Source organism: Salvelinus fontinalis, chromosome 9, assembly GCF_029448725.1.
Source record: "Salvelinus fontinalis isolate EN_2023a chromosome 9, ASM2944872v1, whole genome shotgun sequence".
Lineage (NCBI taxonomy): Eukaryota > Metazoa > Chordata > Actinopteri > Salmoniformes > Salmonidae > Salvelinus > Salvelinus fontinalis.
In genome coordinates, this window is record NC_074673.1 from 47,196,230 (window position 1) to 47,222,178 (window position 25,949).

Below are 25,949 nucleotides of genomic sequence, written 5' to 3' on the forward strand. Positions count from 1 at the left end.
CACCTCTCATCACCCCGAGAACATCATCCCCACAGTGAAGCATGGTGGTGGCAGCATCATGCTGTGGGGATGTTTGTCATCGGCAGGGACTGGGAAACTGGTCAGAATTGAAGGAATGATGGATGGCACTAAATACAGGGAAATTCTTGAGGGAAACCTGTTTCAGTCTTCCAGAGATTTGAAACTTGGACGGAGGTTCACCTTCCAGCAGGACAATGATCCTAAGCATACTGCTAAAGCAACACTCGAGTGGTTTAAAGGGAAACATTTAAATGTCTTGGAATGGCCTAGTCAAAGCCCAGACCTCAATCCAATTGAGAATCTGTGGTATGACTTAAAGATTACTGTACACCATCAGAACCCATCCGACTTGAAGGAGCTGGAGCTTTGACTTTGGGTGGGTGAATAGTTATCCACACTCAAGTTTTCTGTTTTATTTTTTTGTCTTATTTCCTGTTTGTTACACACAACAACAACAAAATTGCATCTTCAAAATGGTAGGCATGTTGTGAAAATCAAACGATACAACCCCCCCCCCCCCCCCACCCCAAAATGATATTTGAATTCCAGGTTGTAAGGCAACAAAATAGGAAAAATGACAAGGGGGCTGAATACTTTCACAAGTGCAGGGATTTGTTTTGTTTTGTTATAGACATTTTATGTGTGTCAGAATTGCATTCAATCAAATGACTTATCAAGTTTAGTAGCTTGGTAGGAAATTCTCAAAGATCCAAACTATTATTGTAACATTAGTGTGGTCCTTCTATTAAATTGCAATTACTACTGCATTGCAACATTTTCTACTTTTGTGTGTTTCGGATTTCCTTCCCTCTCATATAATTTTTGTTACATTATGTTGTTGCCCTGTTCAAAATAGCACAAATGAGTGCCAAAAAAACTGGACACTGAACAAAAATATAAACACAACATGTAAAGTGTTGGTCCCATGTTTCATGGCCTGAAATAAAAGATCCCAGATATTTTCCATAAGCACAAAAAGCATATTTCTCTCAAATTGTGTGCACACATTTGTTTACATCCCTGTTAGTGATAATTTCTCCTTCGCCAAGATAATCCATCAACCTGACAGGTGTGGCATATCAAGAAGCTGATTAAACAGCATGATCATTACACAGATGCACCTTGTGCTGGGGACAATAAAAGGCCACTCCAAAATGTGCAGTTTTGTCACACAACACAATGCCACAGGTGTCTTAAGTTTTGAATTGAATGCTGTAGCCAGAGAATTGAAAGTTAATGTTAATGTTTCTCTGCCGGTAGAGAAATTAATATTCAATTCTCTGGCATTCCAAAAGTCAGTCCATCCCCATTTTTTTTCTCAGGTTTAAGTAAAATGTTAAAACTAAACATTTGCATTATGTCCACAGTAATACTCAAATTATTTTGCCACGACTGTATATAGTTTCCTTCAGGGGAAATCCTACAGCAATATTGTTTGTTTTCATTTGAGACCATGGAGTTTTTGGGTGCTCTATATATTTTTCATAGTTTGCTTTAAGGCTTCATACATTCTTAATATAATTTGCCTACTTGCCATCCTGGTATATGTTGGGTGTGTGCTCAATTCAGGTCAAGGCAATCACATAACTGTTTTGACTTGGGTATCATTTCCATCGAAATTGAGGTAAACCACATACATCATATCCCACTCTCATATTTAACCTCATCCAACAATCCTAAACATTTTCAAAACATTCCTTTATTATAAATAAAGTATTTGTATAAAAATGTGCATGCTTAAACCATGGCATTTACAGATTTCACAACTCAAGGCTACAATTCAGTTAGCTGATACAGAGACAAACTCATCTCGTAATGTAGTTCAGACGACATAAGACACGAATGAGAAATCTTCACAACCACAAAATACATAAAATAAGAATAACAAACTAACTAACATGGTTGATCGCAACAATTTCTATTTAAATTCTCTTTTGTTTTCCTCTTCTGTTCACCACCCTCATTTTGTCAAGTCTCTTGAATGGTTTGTTTAGTGTTTTGTCTGCTTCCAGCAGGCCCATTAGCTCTCTCTGTGAACATGAAAGAGCAGACATATTTATGTTGACTGCCATGCTCTCAGTCGTTATTTGGACTCTGAGCAATATCAATGTCTCATGCTTGTTGTAACACCCTGTCATGTGTGAATCTGACACATCCAAGTCTGCATGTGGAATTCCTCAGTAATTCTCTATTCAGTGCTTCTCTCTTCAGATGGCATGATTGGTGTAGCTGACATACTTTGTTTTGGTTGATGGCACTATAAAGGCAAGAATAGAGAAGATGTTAGTTTCCTGGTGTGTAGTCCCTCAGTACTCAATTTACTGTTTCAGTCCTTCCCTTAATGCATTACCCCATAATCAAACAGTCTCAATGGAATGTTGAGGATACTATGGCTTTCCACCATCAACGTAAACTAGAACAGTTGGCTATGTGGACTAATCACTCACAATGAAATTACATTTTGAGATGTATTCATTTGTGAAATTCTCCACGATTAGGCAAAAAGGCAATAAATTAGAAAGCAAAGCAAATCAAATCTTATTGGTCACATACACATGGTTAGCAGATGTTAATGCGAGTCCAGAGAAATGCTTGTTCTTCTAGTTCCAACAGTGCAGTAATATCTAACAAGTAATCTAACAATTCCCCAACAACCACCTAATACACACAAATCTAACAAGTAATCTAACAATTCCCCAACAACTACCTAATACACACAAATCTAAAGGGGTGAATGAGAATATGTACATAAGTATATGGATGAGCGATGGCCGAGCGGCATAGGCAAGATGCAGTAGATGGTATAAAATACAGTGTATACATGTGATATGAGTAACGTAAGATATGTAAACATTATTAAAGTGCCATTATTTCATGTGGCATTGTTTAAAATGACTAGTGATCTATTTGTTAAAGTGTCCCGTGATTGGGTCTCAATACAGTATATACATGTGATATGAGTAATGTAAGATATGTAACATTATTAAAGTGTCCAGTGATTGGGTCTCAGTGTAGGCAGCAGCCTCACTGAGCTAGTAATTGATATTTAACAGTCTGATGGACTTGAGATAGAAGCTGTTCGTCCATCTCTCGGTGCCAGCTTTGATGCACCTTTACTGACCTCGCCTTCTGGATGATAGCGGTGTGACCAGGCAGTGGCTCGGGTGGTTGTTGTCCATGAGGATCTTTTTGGCCTTCCTGTGACATCGGGTGCTGTAGGTGTCATGGAGGGCAGGTAGTTTGCCCCCAGTGATGTGTTGTACAGATCGCACCACCCTCTGGAGAGCCTTGCGGTTGAGGTCGGTGCAGTTGCCGTACCAGGCTGTGATACAGCCCGACACGATGCTCTCGATTGTGCATCTGTAAAAGTTTGTCAGGGTTTTGACAGGCAAAATTTCTTCAGCCTCCTGAGGTTGCACCTTCTTCACCACACTGTCTGTGTGGGTGGACCATTTCAGTTTGTCTGTGATGTGTAAGCCTAGGAACTTAAAACTTTCCACCTTCTCCACTGCTGTCCCTTCGATGTGGATAGGGGGGTGCTCCCTCTGCTGTTTCCTGAAGTCCACGATCATCTCCTTTGTTTTGTTGACTTGTTAACAAGTTTAAATGTTCTATTCACGTCAGCCACTGAGAAGGAGAGGAGGGGGCCGCAGTCTTTGTTGGCAATCCACATTGGTGGCACTGAATTATCCTCAAAACCGACTATCCTACCGATCCTTGACTTCGGCGATGTCATTTACAAAATAGCCTCCAATACTCTACTCAGCAAATTGGATGCAATCCATCATAGTGCCATCCGTTTTGTCACCAAAGCCCCATATACTAGCCACCACTGCTACCTGTATGCTCTCGTTGGCTGGTCCTCGCTTCATATTCGTCACCAAATCCATTGGCTCCAGATCATGTTGAAGTCTTTGCTAGGTAAAGCCCCGCCTTATCTCAGCTCACTGGTCACCATAGCAGCACCCCCCCGTAGCGCGTGCTCCAGCAGGTATATTTCACTGGTCACCCCCAAAGCCAATTCCTCCTTTGGCCGCCTCTCCTTCCAGTTCTCTGCTGACAATGACTGGAACGAATTGCAAAAATCACTGAAGCTGGAGACTCATATCTCCCTCACTAACTTAAAGCATCAGCTGTCAGAGCAGCTCACAGATCATTGCAACTGTACATAGCCCATCTGTAAATAGCCCATCCAACTACTTACCTCATTCCCATATTGTTATTTATTTTTTTGCTCCTTTGCACCCCAGTATCTCGACTTGCACATTTATCTTCTGCACACCTTTCACTCTAGTGTTAATTTCTAAATTGTAATTACTTCGCCACTACGGCCTATTTATTGCCTTACCTCCCTAATCTTACCTTATTTGCACACACTGTATATAGATTTGTTCAATTGTGTTATTGACTGTACGTTTGATAATTCCATGTTTAACTCCGTGTGTGTTGTTGTTTGTGTTGCACTGCTTTGCTTTATCTTGGCCAGGTCGCAGTTGTAAATGAGAACGTGTTCTCAACTGGTCTACGTGTTTAAGTAAAGGTGAAATAAAAAATACAAATAAAATAAAAAGTGGGCACAGAAGGTGTTTAGTTTGTCCGGAAGCGTGACGTCGGTATCCGTGACGTGGCTGTTTTTGTTTTTGTAGTCCGTGATTTCCTGTAGACCCTGCCACATACGTCTCATGTCTGAGCCGTTGAATTGCGACTCCACCTTGTCCCTGTACCAGCATTTCGCTTGTTTGATTGCCTTGCGGAGCGAATAACTACACTGTTTATATTCAGCCATATATCTAGACCTCTTTCCATTGTTAAATGCGGTGGATTGCGCTTTCAGTTTTACGCGAATGCCGCCACCTATCCACGGTTTCTGGTTAGGGTAGGTTTTAATGGTCACAGTGGGTACGATATCTCCAATGCACTGATTTATAAATGCACTCACCGAGTCAGCGTATAGGTCAATATTGTCCTCTGAGGCTGATCGAAACATATTCCAGTCCGCGTGATCTAAACAATCTTGGAGCGTGGCTTCCGATTGGTCAGACCAGCGTTGAATGGTTCTCGTCACCGGTACAACCTGTTTGAGTTTCTGCCTATAAGCCGGAACGAGCAAGATGGCGTCGTGGTCGGATTTGCTGAAGGGAGGGAGCGGGAGGGTTTTGTATGCATCGCGGAAGTTAGAGTAGCAGTGGTCGAGAGTATTAGCCCTACGTGTCGTGCAATCAATATGCTGATAAAATTTAGGTAGCATTGTTCTCAAATTTGCTTTGTTAAAATCCCCAGCTACAATAAATGCAGCCTTAGATATATAGTTTCCAGTTTACATAGAGTTGAGTTAAGTTCCTTGAGGGCCATCTTGGTGTTCGCTTTAGGGGAGATGTACACAGCTGTGACTATAACTGACGAGAATTCTCTTGGTAGATAGAATGGCCAACATTTGATTGTAAGGAATTCTAGGTCAGGTGAGCAGGCTTGAGTTCCTTTATGTTGTTAATCATAAAGCATACAACCCCTCCCTTCCTTTTCCCAGAGAGGTATTTATCTCTGTCGGCGCAATGCACGGAGAAGCCCGATGGCTAAACCGATTCCGACAACTTATCCCGAGAGAGCCATGTTTCCATGAAACAGAGAATGTTACAATCTCTGATGTCTCTCTGGAAGGCAACCTACGCTTCGAATTTTATCTACCTTGTTGTTAAGAGACTGGACATTGGCGAGTTGTATACTCGGGAGCGGAGATCGATGTGCCCCTTTTCTAAACCTGACCAGGAAACCGCTCCATCTGCCCCTTCTGTGTTGCCGTTGTTTTCGCTCAGCTGCTGGGATTAGATCCATTGTCCTGGGTGGTGGTCCGGAGAGAGGATCTGCTTCGGGAAAGTCGTAATGTTGGTAGGTTGACGTTGCTCTTATATCCAATAGTTCTTCCCCGCTGTATGTAATAAGACTTAAGATTTCCTGGGGTAACATTGTAAGAAATAATACATTAAAAAAACAAAATACTGCATAGTTTCCTAAGAACGCGAAGCGAGGAAACCATCTCTGTCGGCGCCATCTCACCTCAGCGGTTCAGTGAAATGAGAAGCTGACGAGATATGAATTGAAGCAAAGTTTTAGATTTCAAACTGTGCAGTCAGCACAATCATGATAAGTAAACAACAGGATACTTGCCTGTATGAAACTTCTGCTAACGGAATCTGAAAGGGCTTTGAAGTCTAAATCTGGTTGATGAACAGTTATGCATAATCTGTTCTCAGGTGTCTTTCTAAACTATCTTAGATGAGAGCGTACAAATGTATTTTCTACAAGCTGATTTCAACAACAATATTTCAGATACTATAGATATAGCTGAGGAACTGGGGTTGATTTTACTGTATGTAGAAAGCCTGTTGCCTGTGGTTGTACCTAACATAAGCTATACCCTCCACAAAAATAAACTTATAGGTGAAAATGGTGGCTTTGGTATATCAGGGATCAGGTCTTTATACTCACTACTGGCATCCATGCCCTCGCAGATTTCTGTCTTCACCTCTCCGTTGGGTCTCTCGGAGGCCAGCTGGGACAGCTTGCTGGTCATGGTGGCGACGGTGACGATAGCCTTGAAGGTGCGCTTGCGCTTGGGAACATTCTGCTCTGGGTGGAAGATGATTATGTAGACCTTGGGCATGTAGAGCATCCCCAGAGAGACGGAGGCGCTCAGGCTGAGGGAGATGGTCAGCGTGGCTGTCTGGATGTACATCTGACGAGAGACAGATTGAGAGAAAGAAGGAGAGATCAGTCAATGAGTCTGAGATGCTTCAAAGAGAGTCCTGGGGAGAGAAACATTTGTGATCCCTGACACAACAGACTTAGAAGTGTTCCAAAAGGGTTATTTGGCTGTCCCCATATAACTCTTTTTGGATCCATGTAGAATCCTCTTTGGAAAGGGCTCTAAACGGAACCTCAAAAGGTTCTACCTGGAACCAAAAAGGGGTTTTCAAAAGGGTTCTCCTATGAGGACAGCCAAAGAACTCTTTTAGGTTCTAGATAGAAAAAAGGTGCTAAGAGCAGCTTGAATTAATCGAATCACTTTGTAACACATTACAGATTTTATTTGTATTTGGCAATTGCTTTTTTCTAAGGACATAATAGTGAGGTCTATTGAGCGTACTGAGATCAAACTCAAAACACCAGTACACAACCTAGTTGCTGTTCACTTGTCATGCACATTGTGTTCCGACCTAGTATCACAGATTGTGAAATATATATAAATTACTCATTGGAAATTTGTGACAGGCAAACAAACTTTTTTTTGTGTGTGCAGTACACAACGTTGTATTCAGTGCATTTCAATTCCAGATAAAAAGAGTAGGTTACTTAAGCCCTTATGCCAGAGGTTGGTCGGGAAGAAATGGGTGGGAATATAATGCAACCTTCTATCAACCCAAACATTGCGTATTTGAATCACATCCTGGACAACTTTAGCATTTTAGCTAATTAGCAACTTTGCAACAACTTGCTACTTTTTAACTACTTACCTAGCTAACCCTCACCCTAACCTAACCCTTTTACTACTTAGATAGCATGTTACCTAACCATAACCCCTAAACCTAAACCTAATCCCTAACCCCTAACCTCACCCCTAGTTTAGCTACCTAGCTAGCCTAGCTAGCCTACCTAGCTAGTCTAGCTAACGTTAGCCACTTAGCTAACATAGCTCAAATTAGCCACAACAAATTGGAATTTGTGTAATGTACATGAATACGTTATGAAGAATTAAAATCGTGTAATACATACGAAATGCGTTTAAGAAAATAGTGTAATAAACACAAAAAAAGTGTGCCTGTCACAAATTTCCAATTAGTAATTTGTGTCTATTTCACAATAATCTGTGATAGTGTGTTCACATGGAACATTCAAACTTGCAGTACACTATTCAGGTTTCTTACAACCACTTAAATCAAACCCATCCACCCACTGACAACCCAGATGAGGTACCCCGACCGCATGTACACAATTCTACTCTTCTCCCACCTGTTGAACTTAACCAAGCATTACAAGCTCATGTTTCATTTACTTATTTCCAATGTTACAGTACACCCCCAAGAGGCTGAGAGAAAATAACCGCTTATGCGAACACATCTGCACACATGCCAAACACTCCGGTTCCTGCTTAGACACCACCTGAGTAGTCATAGCAACAGCATTTAGAAAATTCAACAAAACTAATGGCACTCTCATTGAGCAGTAAACTGACAGTGAGAATTCTCAGAGAGTTATTGCTCAGCCATATCTGTACATTTCGTGTGGTAGAGAATGAAGAGGAACTGGCAACAGGTGGCACATCTCGCTTGAGTCTGAACATCTCCACAGTGGAAGCCATTCCATCACACATCAAGGTATCATTCTGAAAATGTATGGTAGACATTCAAGCATAAAGCCATTTAGAGGGCTTCTAGACAAACATCTAGGAATGATTTATATTGTGAGAACAAAGCTTATATTACACAGTCTCTGTCGGGCGTAGATTTCAAGGTCAGCCATATCGGTGCACAAACATGAAGCCACTTACATAGGTGATATTATTATCCTGTGGCTCAAAACCCTTAAGGTTATCTTACAGGACCAGTGCAGTCAAAAACACAATTTACCTGTGTTGTATTTATCTTTCCACATTATGAGGTTGGAATAATGAAATTGTGAAAATTATGATAATGCCCTTTTAGTGTTAGAGTTGTTTGAAAAGACCGCCTGAAATGTCAGCCTTTTTTTTGTGGGATGGAGTTTCTAAATTAGTTGAAGAGAGTTTCAATAAGACCAATAAGAAACCTCTCTGCCATTAATAGCTAGTTTTCAGTTTCCCCCACCCACTCAGAACATTTCAATTGAAATAATCACAGTAAGGTACTTCATTGATACCCAGAAATGATTTGATATTGAGATAAATACAACTACATTGGACCTTTAAGATAATCTTTTGACTGCAGAGTGTTTCCCAGTGGTTCTCCAGTTGGGGCTGGAGAACAAGTCGTAGTTTGAACCAGTTCAGCAGCTTCTTTAGATCTATAATACGAGTGATGGGATCCGCTTCAAAAGGCACGAACTGAGGAACAATCACCTTCAGTTTTAGGTCAGCCAGGAATCTGGGGCATGAAGCTCAGTGACATTTATCACCTGAACCTGCTGAGGTGGCTATTGCAGAGATAGGAGAGAATGACTAATAAACACATCACAAGCACATGGTCATATGCACACTGTTTGGAATAGTAGTGGGGGGGTTAGCAGGAGTCTAATTGAATGTACAGGTAGGTAGAGATATGCACTGAACAAAAATATAAATGCAACATGTAAGTTGATGTTCCCATGTTTCATGAGCTGAAATAAAGGTTTCCCAAAATGTTCCATACACACAAAAAGCTTATTTCTCTAAAGGTTTGTGCACAAATTTGTTTACATCACTCTGTGAGCATTTCTCCTTTTCCAAGATAATCCGTCCACTTGAAAGGTGTGGCATATCAAGATTAAGTAAAGTCCACCACAGCTGTTGAATATGAATTTCTCTACCATAAGCCGAATTCAATGTCATTTCAGAGAATTTGGCAGTACGCCCAACCGGCTTCACAACCACAGACCACGTGTACCTACTCCACCCCAGGACCTCAACATTCTGCTTTTTCACCTGCGGGATCGTCTGAGACCAGCCTCACGGACAGCTGATGAAACTCTGCGTTTGTACCACTGAAGAATTTCAGAAACCGTCTCAGTGAAGCTCATCTGCAGCTCGTCTTCCTGACCAGGGTCTTGGCCTGATTGCAGTTCGGCGTCATAACCGACTTTATTGGGCAAATGTTCACCTTCAATGGCACACTGGAGAAGTCTGCTATTCACGTATGAATCCCGGTTTCAACTGTACCAGGCAGATGACAGACAGTGTGTACGGCATCATGTGGGTGAGCAGTTTGCTGATGTTAACATTGTGAACAGAGTGCCCCATGGTGGTGGTGGGGTTATGGTATGGGCAGGCATATCCTAGGGACAATGAACAAAATTGTATTTTATCGATTGCAATTTGAATGCACAGAGATACCATGACGAGCTCCTAAAGCCCACTGTCATTCCATTCATCCGCTGGCATCACCTCATGTTTCAGCATGATAATACACAGCCACATGTCGCAAGGATGTGTAGACAATTCCTGGAAGCTGAAAATGTCCCAGTTCTTCCCTGGCCTGCATACTCATCAGACATGTCACACATTGAGCATTTTTGGGATGCTCTGGATCGACGTGTATGACAGCATGTTCCAGTTCCTGACAATATCCAGCAACTTCGCACAGCCATTGAAGAGGAGTGGGACAACATTCCACAGGCCACAATCAACAGCTGATTCAACTCTATGGAAAGGAGATGTGTTTTGCTGCATGAGGCAAACGGTGGTCACACCAGATACTGACTGGTTTTCTGATCCACGCCTCTTCCTTTTTTTAGGTATCTGTGACCAACAGATGCATATCTGTATTCCAAGTCATGTGAAATCCATAGATAAGGGCCTAATTTATTTGTTTCAATTGACTGATTTACTTATGAACTGTAACTCAGTAAAATCTTTGAAATTGCTGCATGTTGCGTTTATATTTTTGTTCAGTTTGGTATGAGGATGAGATTTGCTTTTGTCATTACACTAGACTTAAGTCTTCTGCTGTAAAAAAACATTATGTTTTATATCTTCCCTATCATAATCTATCAAAGTCTATACCTTTTGAATTCCAAAAACAGTTTAAAAAACCACGACTCCATCCAACCATCTTTAACTCTTAGATAATCAAGATATGTGAAATATTTCTAAAATATATATATTTTATTTTATCCATTTTAAATAAATTCTAACATATATTACAGAATATATTGAAATTGTATAATAAAATGTATATGACAAAATATGTACATTTCCACAGAAAATGTATTTAATTCATTTTGAATAATATAAATCAATATATTTGGTGACTATATATATAATATGTATTTTGAAATGTTTTGCAAAATATTAAATAATATTTGGATTTAAATACAACATAAGAAAATCTCGCATGACAATACATCTCATGGGAGGCCAAAAAGCACTACAACAAAGCCACATCCTCAACAAGCCACGGCTCCAAGTCTTCCAATAGGCTGCAAAAGCTACGATATATTTAGCCAAAATGCATTTCTATTGTACTTCAAACATACCAAAAGCATAACAATATTGAATATTAATGCTCCAGATACACCAGATATCTCAACTAGTCTAAAGAAGGCCAGTTTTATTGCTTCTTTAATCAGAACACAGTTTTCAGCTGTGCTAACATAATTGCAAAATGGTTTTCTAATGATCAATTCGCTAACACAACGTGCCATTGGAACACAGGAGTGATGGTTGCTGATAATGGGCCTCTGTACGCCCATTCCAATGACTGGAACGTACTACAAAAATCTCTGAAACTGGAAACACTTATCTCCCTCACTAGCTTTAAGCATCAGCTGTCAGAGCAGCTCACAGATAACTGCACCTGTACATAACCCATCTATAATTTAGCCCAAACAACTACCTCTTCCCCTACTGTATTCATTTATTTTGCTCCTTTGCACCCCCATTATTTCTATTTCTACTTTGCACATTCTTCCACTGCAAATCTACCATTCCAGTGTTTTACTTGCTATATTGTATTTACTTCGCCACCATGGCCTTTTTTGCCTATACCTCCCTTATCTCACCTCATTTGCTCACATTGTATATACTTATTTTTTTTCTACTGTATTATTGACTGTATGTTTGTTTTACTCCATGTGTAACTCTGTGTTGTTGCATGTGTCGAACTGCTTTGCTTTATCTTGGCCAGGTCGCAATTGTAAATGAGAACTTGTTCTCAACTTGCCTACCTGGTTAACCTGTTAGGCGGGCTGTCCCGATATCGGTACACTTATGACAACATCCAGCTCTATTACAGGGCGCGAAATTCAAAATCTATTTTTTTTAAATATTTAACTTTCACACATTAACAAGTCCAATACAGCATTTGAAAGATAAACATCTTGTCAATCCAGCCAACATGTCCGATTTTTTAAATGTTTTACAGAGAAAACACCACATATATTTATGTTAGCTCACCACCAAATAAAAAAGTGGACAGACATGTAGCAGCAGCACAAGTATGATTCAAGTAGCATGCACAAGCCAACCTAACTAACCTAGATACAACCTAGAAAAAACTACCTCAGATGACAGTCCTATAACATGTTACACAATAAATCTATGTTTTGTTCATAAAATGTGCATATTTTAGCTATAAATCAGTTTTACATTACTGCTCCCATCATAGCTACATCATAGCTACAGTCTGAAATCGCACGGGAGTAGCCAGAGAAAATACAGACACCAACGTCAACTACTAATTACACCTCATAAAACATTTCAGAAAAACATATGGTGGATAGCTAATGAAAGACAAAGATCGTGTGAATAGAGCCAATATTTCCGATTTTTGAAGTGTTTTACAGCGAAAACACAATATATCGTTATATTAGCTTACAACATTAGCTAGCATACGGCAGCATTGATTCTAGTCAAATCAAATCAAATCAAATTTTATTAGTCACATACACATGGTTAGCAGATGTTAATGCGAGTGTAGCGAAATACTTGTGCTTCTAGTTCCGACAATGCAGTAATAAAAACAAGTAATCTAACCTAACAATTCCACAACTACTACCTTATACACGCAAGTGTAAAGGGATAAAGAATATGTACATGAAGATATATGAATGAGTGATGGTACAGAACGGCATAGGCAAGATGCAGTAGATGGTATAGAGTACGGTATATACATATGAGATGGGTACTGTAGGGTATGTAAACATAAAGTGGCATAGTTTAAAGTGGCTAGTGGTACATGTATTACATAAAGATGGCAAGATGCAGTAGATGATATAGAGTACAGTATATACATATACATATGAGATGGGTAATGTAGGGTATGTAAACATTATATTAAGTGGCATTGTTTAAAGTGGCTAGTGGTACATTTTTACATAATTTCCATCAATTCCCATTTTTAAAGTGGCTGGAGTTGAGTCACTATGTTGGCAGCGGCCGCTAAATGTTAGTGGTGGCTGTTTAACAGTCTGATGGCCTTGAGATAGAAGCTGTTTTTCAGTCTCTCGGTCCCTGCTTTGATGCACCTGTACTGATCTCGCCTTCTGGATGATAGCGGGGTGAACAGGCAGTGGCTCGGGTGGTTGTTGTCCTTGATGATCTTTATGGCCTTCCTGTGACATCGGGTGGTGTAGGTGTCCTGGAGGGCAGGTAGTTTGCCCCCGGTGATGCGTTCTGCAGACCTCACTACCCTCTGGAGAGCCTTACGGTTGTGGGCGGAGCAGTTGCCGTACCAGGCGGTGATACAGCCCGACAGGATGCTCTCGATTGTGCATCTGTAGAAGTTTGTGAGTGCTTTTGGTGACAAGCCGAATTTCTTCAGCCTCCTGAGGTTGAAGAGGCGCTGCTGCGCCTTCTTCACAACGCTGTCTGTGTGGGTGGACCAATTCAGTTTGTCCGTGATGTGTACACCGAGGAACTTAAAACTTTCCACCTTCTCCACTACTGACCCGTCGATGTGGATAGGGGGGTGCTCCCTCTGCTGTTTCCTGAAGTCCACAATCATCTCCTTTGTTTTGTTGACGTTGAGTGTGAGGTTATTTTCCTGACACCACACTCCGAGGGCCCTCACCTCCTCCCTGTAGGCCGTCTCGTCGTTGTTGGTAATCAAGCCTACCACTGTAGTGTCATCCGCAAACTTGATGATTGAGTTGGAGGCGTGCATGGCCGCGCAGTCGTGGGTGAACAGGGAGTACAGGAGAGAGCTCAGAACGCACCCTTGTGGGGCCCCAGTGTTGAGGATCAGCGGGGTGGAGATGTTGTTACCTACCCTCACCACCTGGGGGCGGCCCGTCAGGAAGTCCAGGACCCAGTTGCACAGGGCGGGGTCGAGACCCAGGGTCTCGAGCTTGATGACGAGTTTGGAGGGTACTATGGTGTTAAATGCTGAGCTGTAGTCGATGAACAGCATTCTCACATAGGTATTCCTCTTGTCCAGATGGGTTAGGGCAGTGTGCAGTGTGGTTGCGATTGCGTCGTCTGTGGACCTATTGCGTCGGTAAGCAAATTGGAGTGGGTCTAGGGTGTCCGGTAGGGTGGAGGTGATATGGTCCTTGACTAGTCTCTCAAAGCACTTCATGATGACGGAAGTGAATGCTACGGGGCGGTAGTCGTTTAGCTCAGTTACCTTAGCTTTCTTGGGAACAGGAACAATGGTGGCCCTCTTGAAGCATGTGGGAACAGCAGACTGGGATAAGGATTGATTGAATATGTCCATAAACACACCAGCCAGCTGGTCTGCGCATGCTCTGAGGACGCGGCTGGGAATGCCGTCTGGGCCTGCAGCCTTGCGAGGGTTAACACGTTTAAATGTTTTACTCACCTCGGCTGCAGTGAAGGAGAGCCCGCAGGTTTTGGTAGCGGGCCGTGTCAGTGGCACTGTATTGTCCTCAAAGCGGGCAAAAAAGTTATTTAGCCTGTCTGGGAGCAAGACATCCTGGTACGCGACGGGGCTGGTTTTAGTCAAACGCTAGCATAGCACAGTTCGACAGATATATGAAAAAGCATCCCAAATTGGGTCCTTATCTTTGTTGATATTCCATCAGAATGTTGTAAAGGGGTCCATTGTCCAGTACAGTCTTTAGTTTGGTTCCAGAACGAACTATTTCCCTCTTGGGTTAGCAAGCACAATGGCTGTGCGGCGCTAATCTCTCTTTCTTCAAAAAATTCTTCCAAAGCATCACGTCTAAAGTCCAGAATAAATTGCAAAAATATAATTAAAGTATATTGAAAAAACATACTTTAGGATGATTTTGTGACATGTATCAAATAATATCGTAGCCAGAGGTCATATTCACCTTTAACGAGCGTATTCCAGGAGCCGAGTCCAGGTTCTACCTCGCGCCCAGAAAAAAAATTAAAGTGCGCAGGTCTCACTACAAGATGTTGTGTTCAGCCCCTGGAAGAGATATTCAACTGCTTTTTTCTCTCACTTCCGCATTACACCCAGATGAAAGCGTATGACGTGTTTCTACGGTCCTAAGTGACATGACCTTTTATAGACAAGGTCTTAAAGAGAGACATCGCATTTGGAAATCTCAATTCTGGATAGGAAATGGGCTGTAAAAATTGTTCCGTTCAACTTAGAGAAATAATTCAAACGTTTTTAGAAACTATAGACTGTTTTCTATCCAATAGTAGTAAATATATGCATATTGTAAGATCAAAAATTTCTTAAGAGGCCGTTTGAAAATGTGCATATTTTCCAGTTTTTTCAATATTCACCCTGCAGCCAGAAGAGGTTTTAAATAAAGGTTAAATAAATAAAAATGTAGATATTCCATTCAAAATCTGCCGTTTCCAGCTACAATAGTCATTTACAACATTAACAATGTCTACACTATTATTCTGATCAATTTGATGTTATTTTAATGAACAAACAAACAAATATTTTTCTTTCAAAAACAAGGAAATGTCTAAGTGACCCCAAACTTTTGAACGGTAGTGTATATTTTTACCGCTTGAGATGGGATAGCTTGTTTTTTATGAAGTTGAACATGTGCTTTTTAAGACAAAATGTAAAAATTAGGTGAGATCAAAAGCATCACAATTTAAATTATAGCTAACTATTAAAGTTTTGGCTTGTTGGCCTAACAAAAATACCTCCACTGTTCAATACTTAATCCTTAAGAGTCTATTGAAGCACCCCGGCGGATGTCTAATTATCATAATAAAACAATACTCCACCAAAATCAGTTTAAGCTAGAGATATCTGTTTTTTTTGTTGCATGTGCTGCATCTAAAGCCAACAAACACATCCGTCTATGTCGGCCTTCCGCATCTGCTGTGGAAGGTGGTCAAGCACAGCAGTGTTTGTCAGACCATGAGATATCCGGAAAATTGGTCTTCTCACGAAAACGTCTGTGATAAACTAATATACAAACTAATATATACAGAAGTGTGGAGGTAGTTTGTGCCAACAAAAAATGGGTGTAAGTATGTGTAAAAAACAAAAATATTTCTTCAGTTTTCTTATATCTCCTAGATATAGGAAAGAGACTTCAAAACCTTATTCCTTATGATTTGTCTTTTAACTGCCTGTTTTGCCATTTATGAATGTGTTATTCAATGTGCCAAATTCAATATTTCAATATTTGTATTTGATCAAATCATTTTTAAATATGTTTTTTGATACCTACAGGGGTCCTAAAAAATCTAAATCAAGTAGCTAAATTATCCTTGGTATGACCATCTTAAAACAATTCCATATGTTAACTTAGTAGACCCCCCCCCCCCATTATGTAGCAACATTTTAAATTGTGTTTTTTACATTGGATCTAAGTAGAGAGCTAGAGATAGAAAATGGTATATCATACACTGCAGTTGGGGAACAATGGGAAAGTAATTCTGCTTTGAAAGTTGATAAACTTGTAACCTCACTTTTGAGAAAATGGCCTTTGAATGTTTTGGTATCTAGTGTAGAGCTCTCTTTTTGTCTACACCCATTCAGCATCATTCACACCCTCTTAAGCTTTAGCCCCACCCATCTCTTTGCATGTGAGGCCATGTACTAAACAACCAAAGATTTCAAGACCAAAGGCTGGTTTATACTACGGGTGTGTTCGTAAATTTAATCTGGAGTGCCAGAGTATGGTCTGTGCGTTTGTAAACTCAGAGCGTTGTTAGATTGTCCGTTTATAATTTCATAGCGTTTCGCTCACGGAGCGTTCAGAGCGCACACTGGACGCTCTGGAAGAGGAGTAGGGATCATCCGAGCGTTCTGACCTAACAACAGCAGTCAAGCACCCAAGCTACCTGGCTAACATTGGCTAACTTGCTAGCTACTTCCAAACACAAATGAGAGAACAGCTCACTGACCATTTTACTTGCCCTAGCAGAGCTGGTTAGGATGTTTTTATGTTATCCAGAGCGTTGGTGACTGCAACTGTGCTGCTGGCAACAATTGAATTACTTTTTTTTGGCAACATTTACTGACACTGGCCATATTCAACGGGCGTTGAGCGTTGAAACTTTACTTTCAGCCCCCAAAAAGTTGAAACTTTACTTTCAGCCAACGTGCTCTTTCTAACAAGTTTGTGGACAAAATGCAAGGAACACTAATGCCAAACATGATAGTTTATGATTAAATTATCATATTTAGCACATTGTCAATTCAATAATAATGGGTTTGTTGGTTCAGTATCATGCTCAACCAAACCCAGTAGCTTGGTGGTTAGATTGCCCGCCCTGAGAATGGGTGTTCGAATGGTCGAGTCGTACCAAAGATTCTAAAACTGGAACTCGATGTCTTTCTGCCTGGCACTAAGCATTAAGAAGATGGATTGGGTGTAAGGCCCTGCGACAGATTAGCGTTCTGTCCTGGGTGTGTACTTGTACATCAAGCTGCGTCAATGCTACAGAATCAGGAGATAGGCTCTTGCCCTATGGACCCTTCTGGCTCGGACAAGGCTTACTTGTCCAAAGGTTATTTACTCATGTAAATGCCATCTCTGCACACTGGTGACATTTATAACAACTTACTTCTGATTAAAAAACAACTCATAATGTTATGGAAATTGGGATGAGGAAATTAAGGAACTGAGAAAAATCATGCCGTCTGAAAGACCATGTTAATTAAATGTTAAATGGAAAAGAATTAGCCATGGCCGGCTCTAGCCTTTTGGGGTCCCTAAGCTAGATTTGGTTGGGAGAGGGGCCCCCCTCTCATCAGTGGAGAAAAAATGTGTGTTTTAAAGTTTATTTCCAGCAATTCTACACATTTTGCCATGGGGCAAAGAGAACATTTTGCAATTTTATAATACCTTTCATGCAATTCTACTCATTTTTCTATGGGGCAGAGACAATTTTGCAATTTATAACAAATTTCATGCAAAGAGATAATTTTAGAAGTTTTAAAGTGACTTTCCTGCAATTCTACCCATTTTTCAATGGGTTGGAAAGATTTTGTTGGCTGTTTTAAAGCAAATTTTCTGTGATTCTACACATTCTTCCATGACTTATGCCATGTTGGGGCGGCAGGGTAGCCTAGTGTGGGGCTAGTAACCGAAAGGTTGCAAGTTTGAATCCCTGAGCTGACAAGGTACAAATCTGTCGTTCTGCCCCTGAACAAGGCAGTTCCTAGGCCGTCATTGAAAATAAGAATTTGTTCTTAACTGACTTGCCTAGTTAAATAAAGGTAAACATAAAATAAAATGTTAATGATATCTGAGTGAGAGTGACTATTAAAATCTATGGGGGCCCCCTGGAGGTCAGGGCTCGTGCCCGGTCAGTATTTGGTAGTGATTACTACAAGTTTAGATAACTGGCTAGATTAACTTGCAATCTAAAAATTGTTAGCTGACATGGCTAATCAAGTGACAAGAGAAAAACTGCACAACCAAATTTCGAACGTGCACCTTGTGTATTCTACCATTCTAACTCTCAATATTAGACCGTGACTCTCCCTCTTCGGGGGGCCCTAAGCGACCGCTTATGTCGCTTATGCCTGGAGTCAAGTCAAGGTTTCCCAAACTCGGTCCTCGAGCCTCCCATGGGTGCAGGTTTTGGTATGAGCCCAAGCACTACACAGCTGATTCATCATCAAGCTTTGATTATTTTAATCAACTGTGTAGTGCTAGAGCAAAAACTAAAACGTGCAAAACGTGGAGCCCCCAGGACAGAGTTTGGGAAACCCTGGCCTAAGTCATACACACAATGCAATGCATAAATTATGTGTATGAAAGTAATGCTAGTGTGACGATAAATGCACCCTTTACAACATGTGAATATGGAAATTGAGGCTTCAGTATAAACTCAAACCAAAATGATCATATGAGGGATTAACAACCGGTAGGGTGCAACCATAAAACCATTAGTGGGTGAAAAAATGACAAATACTAGACAGTTGGCAATCTCAGCAAGGGAATGTGCACACGCCCCACACAAGTGTATTACCTTTGTGATGAGAGTGGAAATAAGAAGCATCTGTTTCTAAAATGACAGAGCTGGGGCATTTATCCAGCTTGCTCTGATCAATGTGGAAGACTGTTAAATAGTGGAGTGATGGTCATGTGCTATATAAGAATGATTTTATATTTTCTCCAGGGACACCATTCACACATGTGTTCTTCCTATGAACATTAAGCCATGTGTGACAGTAAATAACAATTTGAATAGGATTTATTTAATTTTATTTGATATGATTTATTTGATACACTGCAATCTATGTGGCATTGACTAAACATTTTCTGAAATATGAATAGGCTACAATGCGTTGATCCCCCTTTTTTACTATTCCACAATTAAAGGGTTTGATGTGTGTGGTGTTTTCAGTCCTCTAAGAAAGTGATGCCGGTGGAGGGGATTTTTCAAGGGCCAGTTAGGCAAGTCATTCTCTAAAGATTAATAACGTACAGTATGATGGTATCTGGGATCTGACTCCTAGACTTGGAATAGTGTTAATTATCAGGTATTCTATTGAAATATTGAGTGCTACGGTCTAGAGCAGGGGTGGGCAACTCCAGTCCTCGAGGGCCTGATTGGTGTCACACTTTTATTCCATCCCTGGCAAACACAGCTGATTCATCAAATGCATTCTAAACTGAATATCATGATTAGGTGATTATTGGAGTCAGGTGTGTTAGCTGGGGCTGGGGCAAAACTGTGACACCAATCAGGCCCTCGAGGACTGGAATTGCCCACCCCTGATCTAGAGGGTCTACACCAGAAGTTAATGGTTATCTGTAGGAGGAATGTACTATGTTAGAGGCAATTAAGCTTGGAATGTACTGAGTGCAGGGAAGACGATCACATGTTGTCAGGCACTGATAAGGGTGGAGAGCTGTGGATTAGTGAGGAAGAGCGTCGAGGTCAGGTCAGGTCACCTTAAGGGAGAAGGAACAGTTTGTAGCCCGTATCACTTAACTTCCTGCCTAGTAATAAAGATGAAATGTTTAGAGCTGTCACGACTTCTGCCGAAGTCGTTGCCTCTCCTTGTCCGGGCGGTGTTCGGCGGTCGACGTCACCGGCCTTCTAGCCATCATCGATCCATTTTTCATTTTCCATTGGTTTTGTCTTGTCTTCCCACACACCTGTTGTCAATCCCATTCATTACCTGTTGTGTATTTAACCCTCTGTTTCCCCTCATGTGTTTGTCAGAGATTGTTTTATGTCAAGTGTTGATTCTTGGTGTATAGGTGCGCGACGGGTCCTCGTACCCATGTTTTGTTTGATGTATGTATATTCTCGTGTTTGGAGCATGTTATGTGGACATTTGTTAAAAGTCTCCATTTACACTTCGTTTAACTCTCCTGCGCCTGACTTCCCTGCCACCTATACACACGACGTTGACAAGAGCAGGGCTGCCCAACCCTCTTCCTGGAGATCTACAGTCCTGTGGATTTTCAGTCCAACTCTAATTTAACACACCTGATTCTACTAATTAGCTGCTCAACAATACCTTAACTAGCTGAATCAGATATGCTAAATCAGGGATGGACTGAAAACCTACAGGACAGTAGATCTCCAGGAATAGGGTTGGGCAGCCCTGGTATAGAGAGGAGGAAACTCCACCCAAAGTGGGGTATTTAAACTACTACTGGTGTGAATATGTATTTTGTCTCATGCAGCTGTTAACCCAATGGGTGAATAAACTTGGTTTAAGCTTTACTAACCGTCCGTGAATCTAAAACGTAAAACCCTAGACTGTGTAAGACCTGGACATGTATTCTTGAGGCAAAATCATGAACTAGCAATCTATTGGTAAGTGGTGAGTTTCATACATCCTGTCCAGAGCGAGGATGTACAAGATGCTAGTAATGGAAACAAAGTTTCAGAACGGGTGATATTTCATTCATAAGTAGACTTACATTTGAATTCAGAATTATTCTGGACATACAACAGGATTCCAGTCATTCATTGATTTTATATATTCGTCACCAAACCCACTGGCTCCAGGTCATCTATAAGTCTTTGCTAGGTAACGCTCCGCCTTATCTCAGCTCACTGGTCACCATAGCAACACCCACACGTGCACGCGCTCCAGCAGATATATTTCACTGGTCATCCCCAAAGCCAACACTTTGGCCACCTTTCCTTCCAGTTCTCTACTGCCAATGACTGGAACAAATTGCAAGAAAATCACCTTAGTTGAAGCCTTATATCTCCCTCACTAACTTCAAGCATCGTGCTGTCAGAGCAGCTTACCGATTGCTGCAGCTGTACACAGCCCATCTGTAAATAGCCCATCCAACCAACTACCTACCTCATCCCCATATTTGTCTTTTTCTGCTCTTTTGCACACCAGTATTTCTACTTGCACATCCTCATCTGCACATCTATCACTCCAGTGCTAATTGGTAAATTGTAATTACTTCACCATTATGGCCTATTTATTACCTTACCTCCTTACTTAATTTGCACACACTGTATACAGACTTTCTATTGTGTTATTGACTGTACGTTGGTTTATCCCATGTGTAACTGTGTTGTTGTTTTTGTCACACTGCTTTGCTTTATCTTGGCCAGGTCGCAGTTGTAAATGAGAACTTGTTCTCAACTGGCCTACCTGGTTAAATAAAGGTGAAATAAAATAAATAAATAAAACATGTGTACCCCTATAAGTTTATGCACTGTACCATGCTATTAGCATACGTTTACACTACATATAGGTGGGATTGGTGCATCAATTCCTAAAGGGGTGATAAAAAGGTAAATACCTTTAGCCATAGCTGTGTTTCTTATTTCAGAGCTAAGCAGACACAACATATCACTCTGAATAATATACAAGATCAACGTGTTTCTCATAGTCTCAGTAAACAACCCAGTCTTTGTTCACCACAGATTAGAAACAATTCCCTCTAGCTTGAAAAAACAACAACATTGACATGTAATACTGGGACAATATAAGAGACTAGCACCATATTTTAGACTACAGACTGCAACCAGCTCTACAAAATAAAGATACAAAAAATTATGGGGTATAATCACAATCTGGCAAAACAGTTACAGATCTAAGACTTAAAAAATTCGAACTAGTTTTCATTATTTGCTCCCCAGTGAGTTGCTCTGATGGAGTATAGTCTATAAAATAAGCTTACCATTGAACAGTAAGGCAATGAACAGTAACGATTATAAACCATTTGTATCTTACATTAAATTGGAACAATATTACACAAATTGATTAGGACTACGTATGGCTTGGCTAGTAAGGACTTTCTATAACGCAATCATAGTTATCAATATTTGTGACCTATGTAAGCCAATGTTCAGCTATCAAATGCCTGGCCACATCTACTCAAAGCCAAGCTGTCATTTCCTATACTTGTTTCACGCCATCCAAAAACTGTAACGAAGTGAGAAGAGATTCCTAATGGACCAGAACTGTACTAATGACATCTGGTCCAAAAATGGTGGGGGAAGAAAACAAAGCCTTTCTTCGGTAAACCAGATACTCAACTCAGGGTCTCAATTTAATAGACTGAAGCAGCTTCCAGTAGAAAACTTCAATGGAAAAATCACTCTTTGAATTCATCCAGACTATATACTGCAGCCTATGAAATCATTTGACATTGTCCAGTATGCTGAGGTACTTGGACCAATTGAACGATTTGTATTGCCATGGGATTCGCTAGATCATTATGTGTGGTATGACACTGACTGAAAATGTACATTGCAATCCCATGGGAAGATAAAATAGGCAATATGAAGATTGAGGTAGAGGTTCCTCAGCTTATTCACAGATACCATGCTTTCCAAGTGTGACTTATGACCTATGTACTTCCCGGAAAATCATATGCAGCATTCTAAAGGTGAAAATAGTTGAGAACAACCATATCATTAGCAATTTCATTTCACATGTCATTACATTGCCAAAATTCAGTGCAGAGAACTGAAGTGATGGTTCTTAATTAAGTTGATTGGCTAGTAAACAGCAGGGGTCAAAATAATTACTCACCTTAAAGAGTGATAAAAAACAACACCGACCACAGACTGTGTCCATTGCCTACCACCTCTATCACCAAAGAGTCTCTGAGGTTCACAACATATCAGCCAAATCAGGGATGAATTCCGCACAATGGATTACTGACATTTACACTGTAGACAACACATGTTTGTGTTCCCATTAGTCATAGAACTGATGAGGATTACAACTGTCTGATGACAAGCCAAACCTCACACCTGAGCCAGCGCGTAATATTATAGACCACATCTGCGCATGAGTAAGCCATCAATTTCTGTCCAATCAAGAGCTAAGAACCCTCACCAGCTCCTGGCTCAACAGCAAATAGTCTCACTACAGCAAGGATCTCTCGGTAAAAGAGTTGAAAATAATCATATTCAGCTTTACATTTGATCAGATTGCATCTTATTCACTTTTGTAAGAGGTGGAGGTGCCAGTCAATGCATACAGAATAAGATGAACAGCATATCTGACTGTGTTACATAGCCTTGACATATGGGCCTACAGTTGATGTAGGTGTATCAAATACAATCACACAATCAAAACACACTCACCCTTTCTGCTGACTGTGCCGTCCCAAAGAAGATAGGTATAAAAGCTAACCAAATTATACAGGTTGTATACATAGTAAATCCAATAGGCTTAGCCTCGTTGAAGGTCTCTGGCACTCCCCTGGTCTTGATGGCGTAAACAGTGCATGTGACCATCAAGAGAATACTGTATCCAAGCGAGCAGATGAGTGAGAGGTCCGAGATGTCACACTTGAGCACCCCACGGGCGTTCTCAGGGTCCTGCGTGCGCTGCTCGCCATAGTCCACCACCATGTGTGGTGGGTCGGTGGCAAACCACACAAAAACACCCAGTAACTGAACTGAGATCAGGCTGAAGGTAATGACCAGCTGGGAGGCCGGGGAGATGAACCGCGGTGCAGTCACAGCCTTCTTGCCCTGCTCGAAGATGCGGTGGATGCGGTTTGTTTTGGTAAGCAAAGCAGCGTAGCTGAAGCACATCCCCAGGCCCAGGAAGATGCGCCTGATGGAGCAAACGGCAACGTCAGGGGCTGCGATCATAGGGAAGGTGATAGCATAGCACAGGAAGATACCCGTGAGCAAAACATAGCTCATCTCCCGGCCCGAGGCTCGGACAATGGGTGTGTCGTGGTAGCGCACAAAGGTGACGATGACGAAGGTGGTAACCAGAATGCCCAGGACAGAGATGAAGACTGGCACCACTGCCCAGGGTGAGTGCCACTCCAGCTTGATGATGGGGATAGGTTGGCACCCAGTGTGGTTCTGGTCGGGTCGTTGCTCATATGGGCACAGCTCGCAAATTAACTCACTGGCCTGGAAGTGGTAGCCCTCACAGCGCTCGCAGTGCCAGCAACATGGTACTCCCTTCACCACCTTCTTTCTCTCACCCATCTTGCAGGGCAGGCTGCACACAGAGGCGGGCACAGAGGGGTCTCCACTGGTCCACTGCATGGCATCCATCTGAGTGGGGCACAACATGTGTTACATTGATCTTAAAAATGGGCAAGAACTAAAAGAAGATGACTCATTAACATTGACATAATTTATCAACATCATAATCATCAGTTGGTAGTGCAATGCCAGACTTGTGGGTTCGACTCCCATGGGGACCAGTATGACAAAAATGTAAAAGTACGTAAATGTGTGCACTCACTACAGTAAGTCGCTCTGGATAAGAGCGTCTGCTAAATTACATTTTTTTAAACATTTCAAATCTTATTTTTTCAACGTTGGCAAATAAGTTAAATTGATTGTTTGATAGGTATTGTGGAAAATGAGTCCCCATGGATGTTAATGTGATTTATTAACAAGTAACATTATTAAGACTTGCGTACAATAACAAGACAAAACAGTTACCCATTCGTCCTTACATTTAGGTGTAGCTGGTCGGTCCAGTGGCCGATGACCTTGTACTCTGCTGTTGACCTCTTGTTGATCTGGTACTGAAAGATATCGTAGCGTCCTGGAGCATCGCCATTCTCATTAAATGTGACAGGAGTCCCAGCACTTCCTGTAAAACAGGAAACACTTAACATTACTGAAAAATATACATACATTTAGAGAAAATATTACTGAAACAATGAACTTGGCTGGTGGTGCTGTCACAACACAAAGTATCTTCAGTGTTAACCCATGGGTATGGTATCTAAAAAAAATAATAATATGAAGACAAAACGTTCTGTGACAAAACAGATGGAGAATGCACTGCCATTCTAATATGTAAGTATCTCTCGAGGTTGTTTATCAGTGTACTTGTCAAAGATACAGCCAACCAAATGGATTATCTGTCATTAATTGACTACAATCTACACTGCCAAGTTCCAAATTCCTTTCAAGTTGCAACCTTGTCTCTCAGATGACCTTCTTACAACACGTCTCACATACCACCTTGGGTCCTTAAAACCTGCAAAATCCAACACAGTTGGGAAGGAAGAGGAGAGCATTATTAAAAATATGCATCTCAGGAAAGCCATGTATTGTTACATTTGCAAGAAAGAAGTTGAGACGATTGGGCCTGAAGTAAAGAGATGTGACTCGTCTCCAAAACAGCACCCACAGCTCTGTGCAGATGTTTCACTTCCTGTGTCTGTCTATGATAAATTAATCCATTCACACACTTTCACACACTTTCACACGGCTTGGCAGAGAGAAGCAAATTAAACAGGAAAAATATCTCTGATTGTTTGGCCATGCATAGCACATCTAGCTGCCTTTCACTGCAGACCACAAGTCTGAGTTGCAAAGAAAGAGCCATATCTCAGACTGGCCAATAAAAAGAAAAGATTAAGATGGGCAAAAGAACACAGACACTGGACAGAGGAATTCTGCCTAGAAA

At 41.2% G+C, this 25,949-nt stretch overlaps 1 protein-coding gene across 2 annotated transcripts in view; it reads right to left on the reverse strand.

The window, feature by feature from the left end:
• Positions 1-1,700: 1,700 nt before the first annotated feature.
• Positions 1,701-25,949, reverse strand: part of LOC129862723 (metabotropic glutamate receptor 8-like) — a 238,714-nt gene continuing 214,465 nt past the window's right edge. The window contains exons 8-11 of one of the 2 annotated variants that reach the window (XM_055934632.1): positions 24,985-25,124; positions 24,502-24,574; positions 6,508-6,754; positions 1,701-2,278 (exon numbers count right to left, since the gene is read on the reverse strand). In XM_055934632.1, coding sequence (XP_055790607.1) covers positions 2,134-2,278; positions 6,508-6,754; positions 24,502-24,574; positions 24,985-25,124 — 605 coding nt within the window. In that variant the 3' untranslated portion in view covers positions 1,701-2,133. Of the gene's footprint in view, positions 2,279-6,507; positions 6,755-23,638; positions 24,575-24,984; positions 25,125-25,949 lie in introns of both variants that reach the window. The other variant, XM_055934631.1, reaches the window with a different exon arrangement.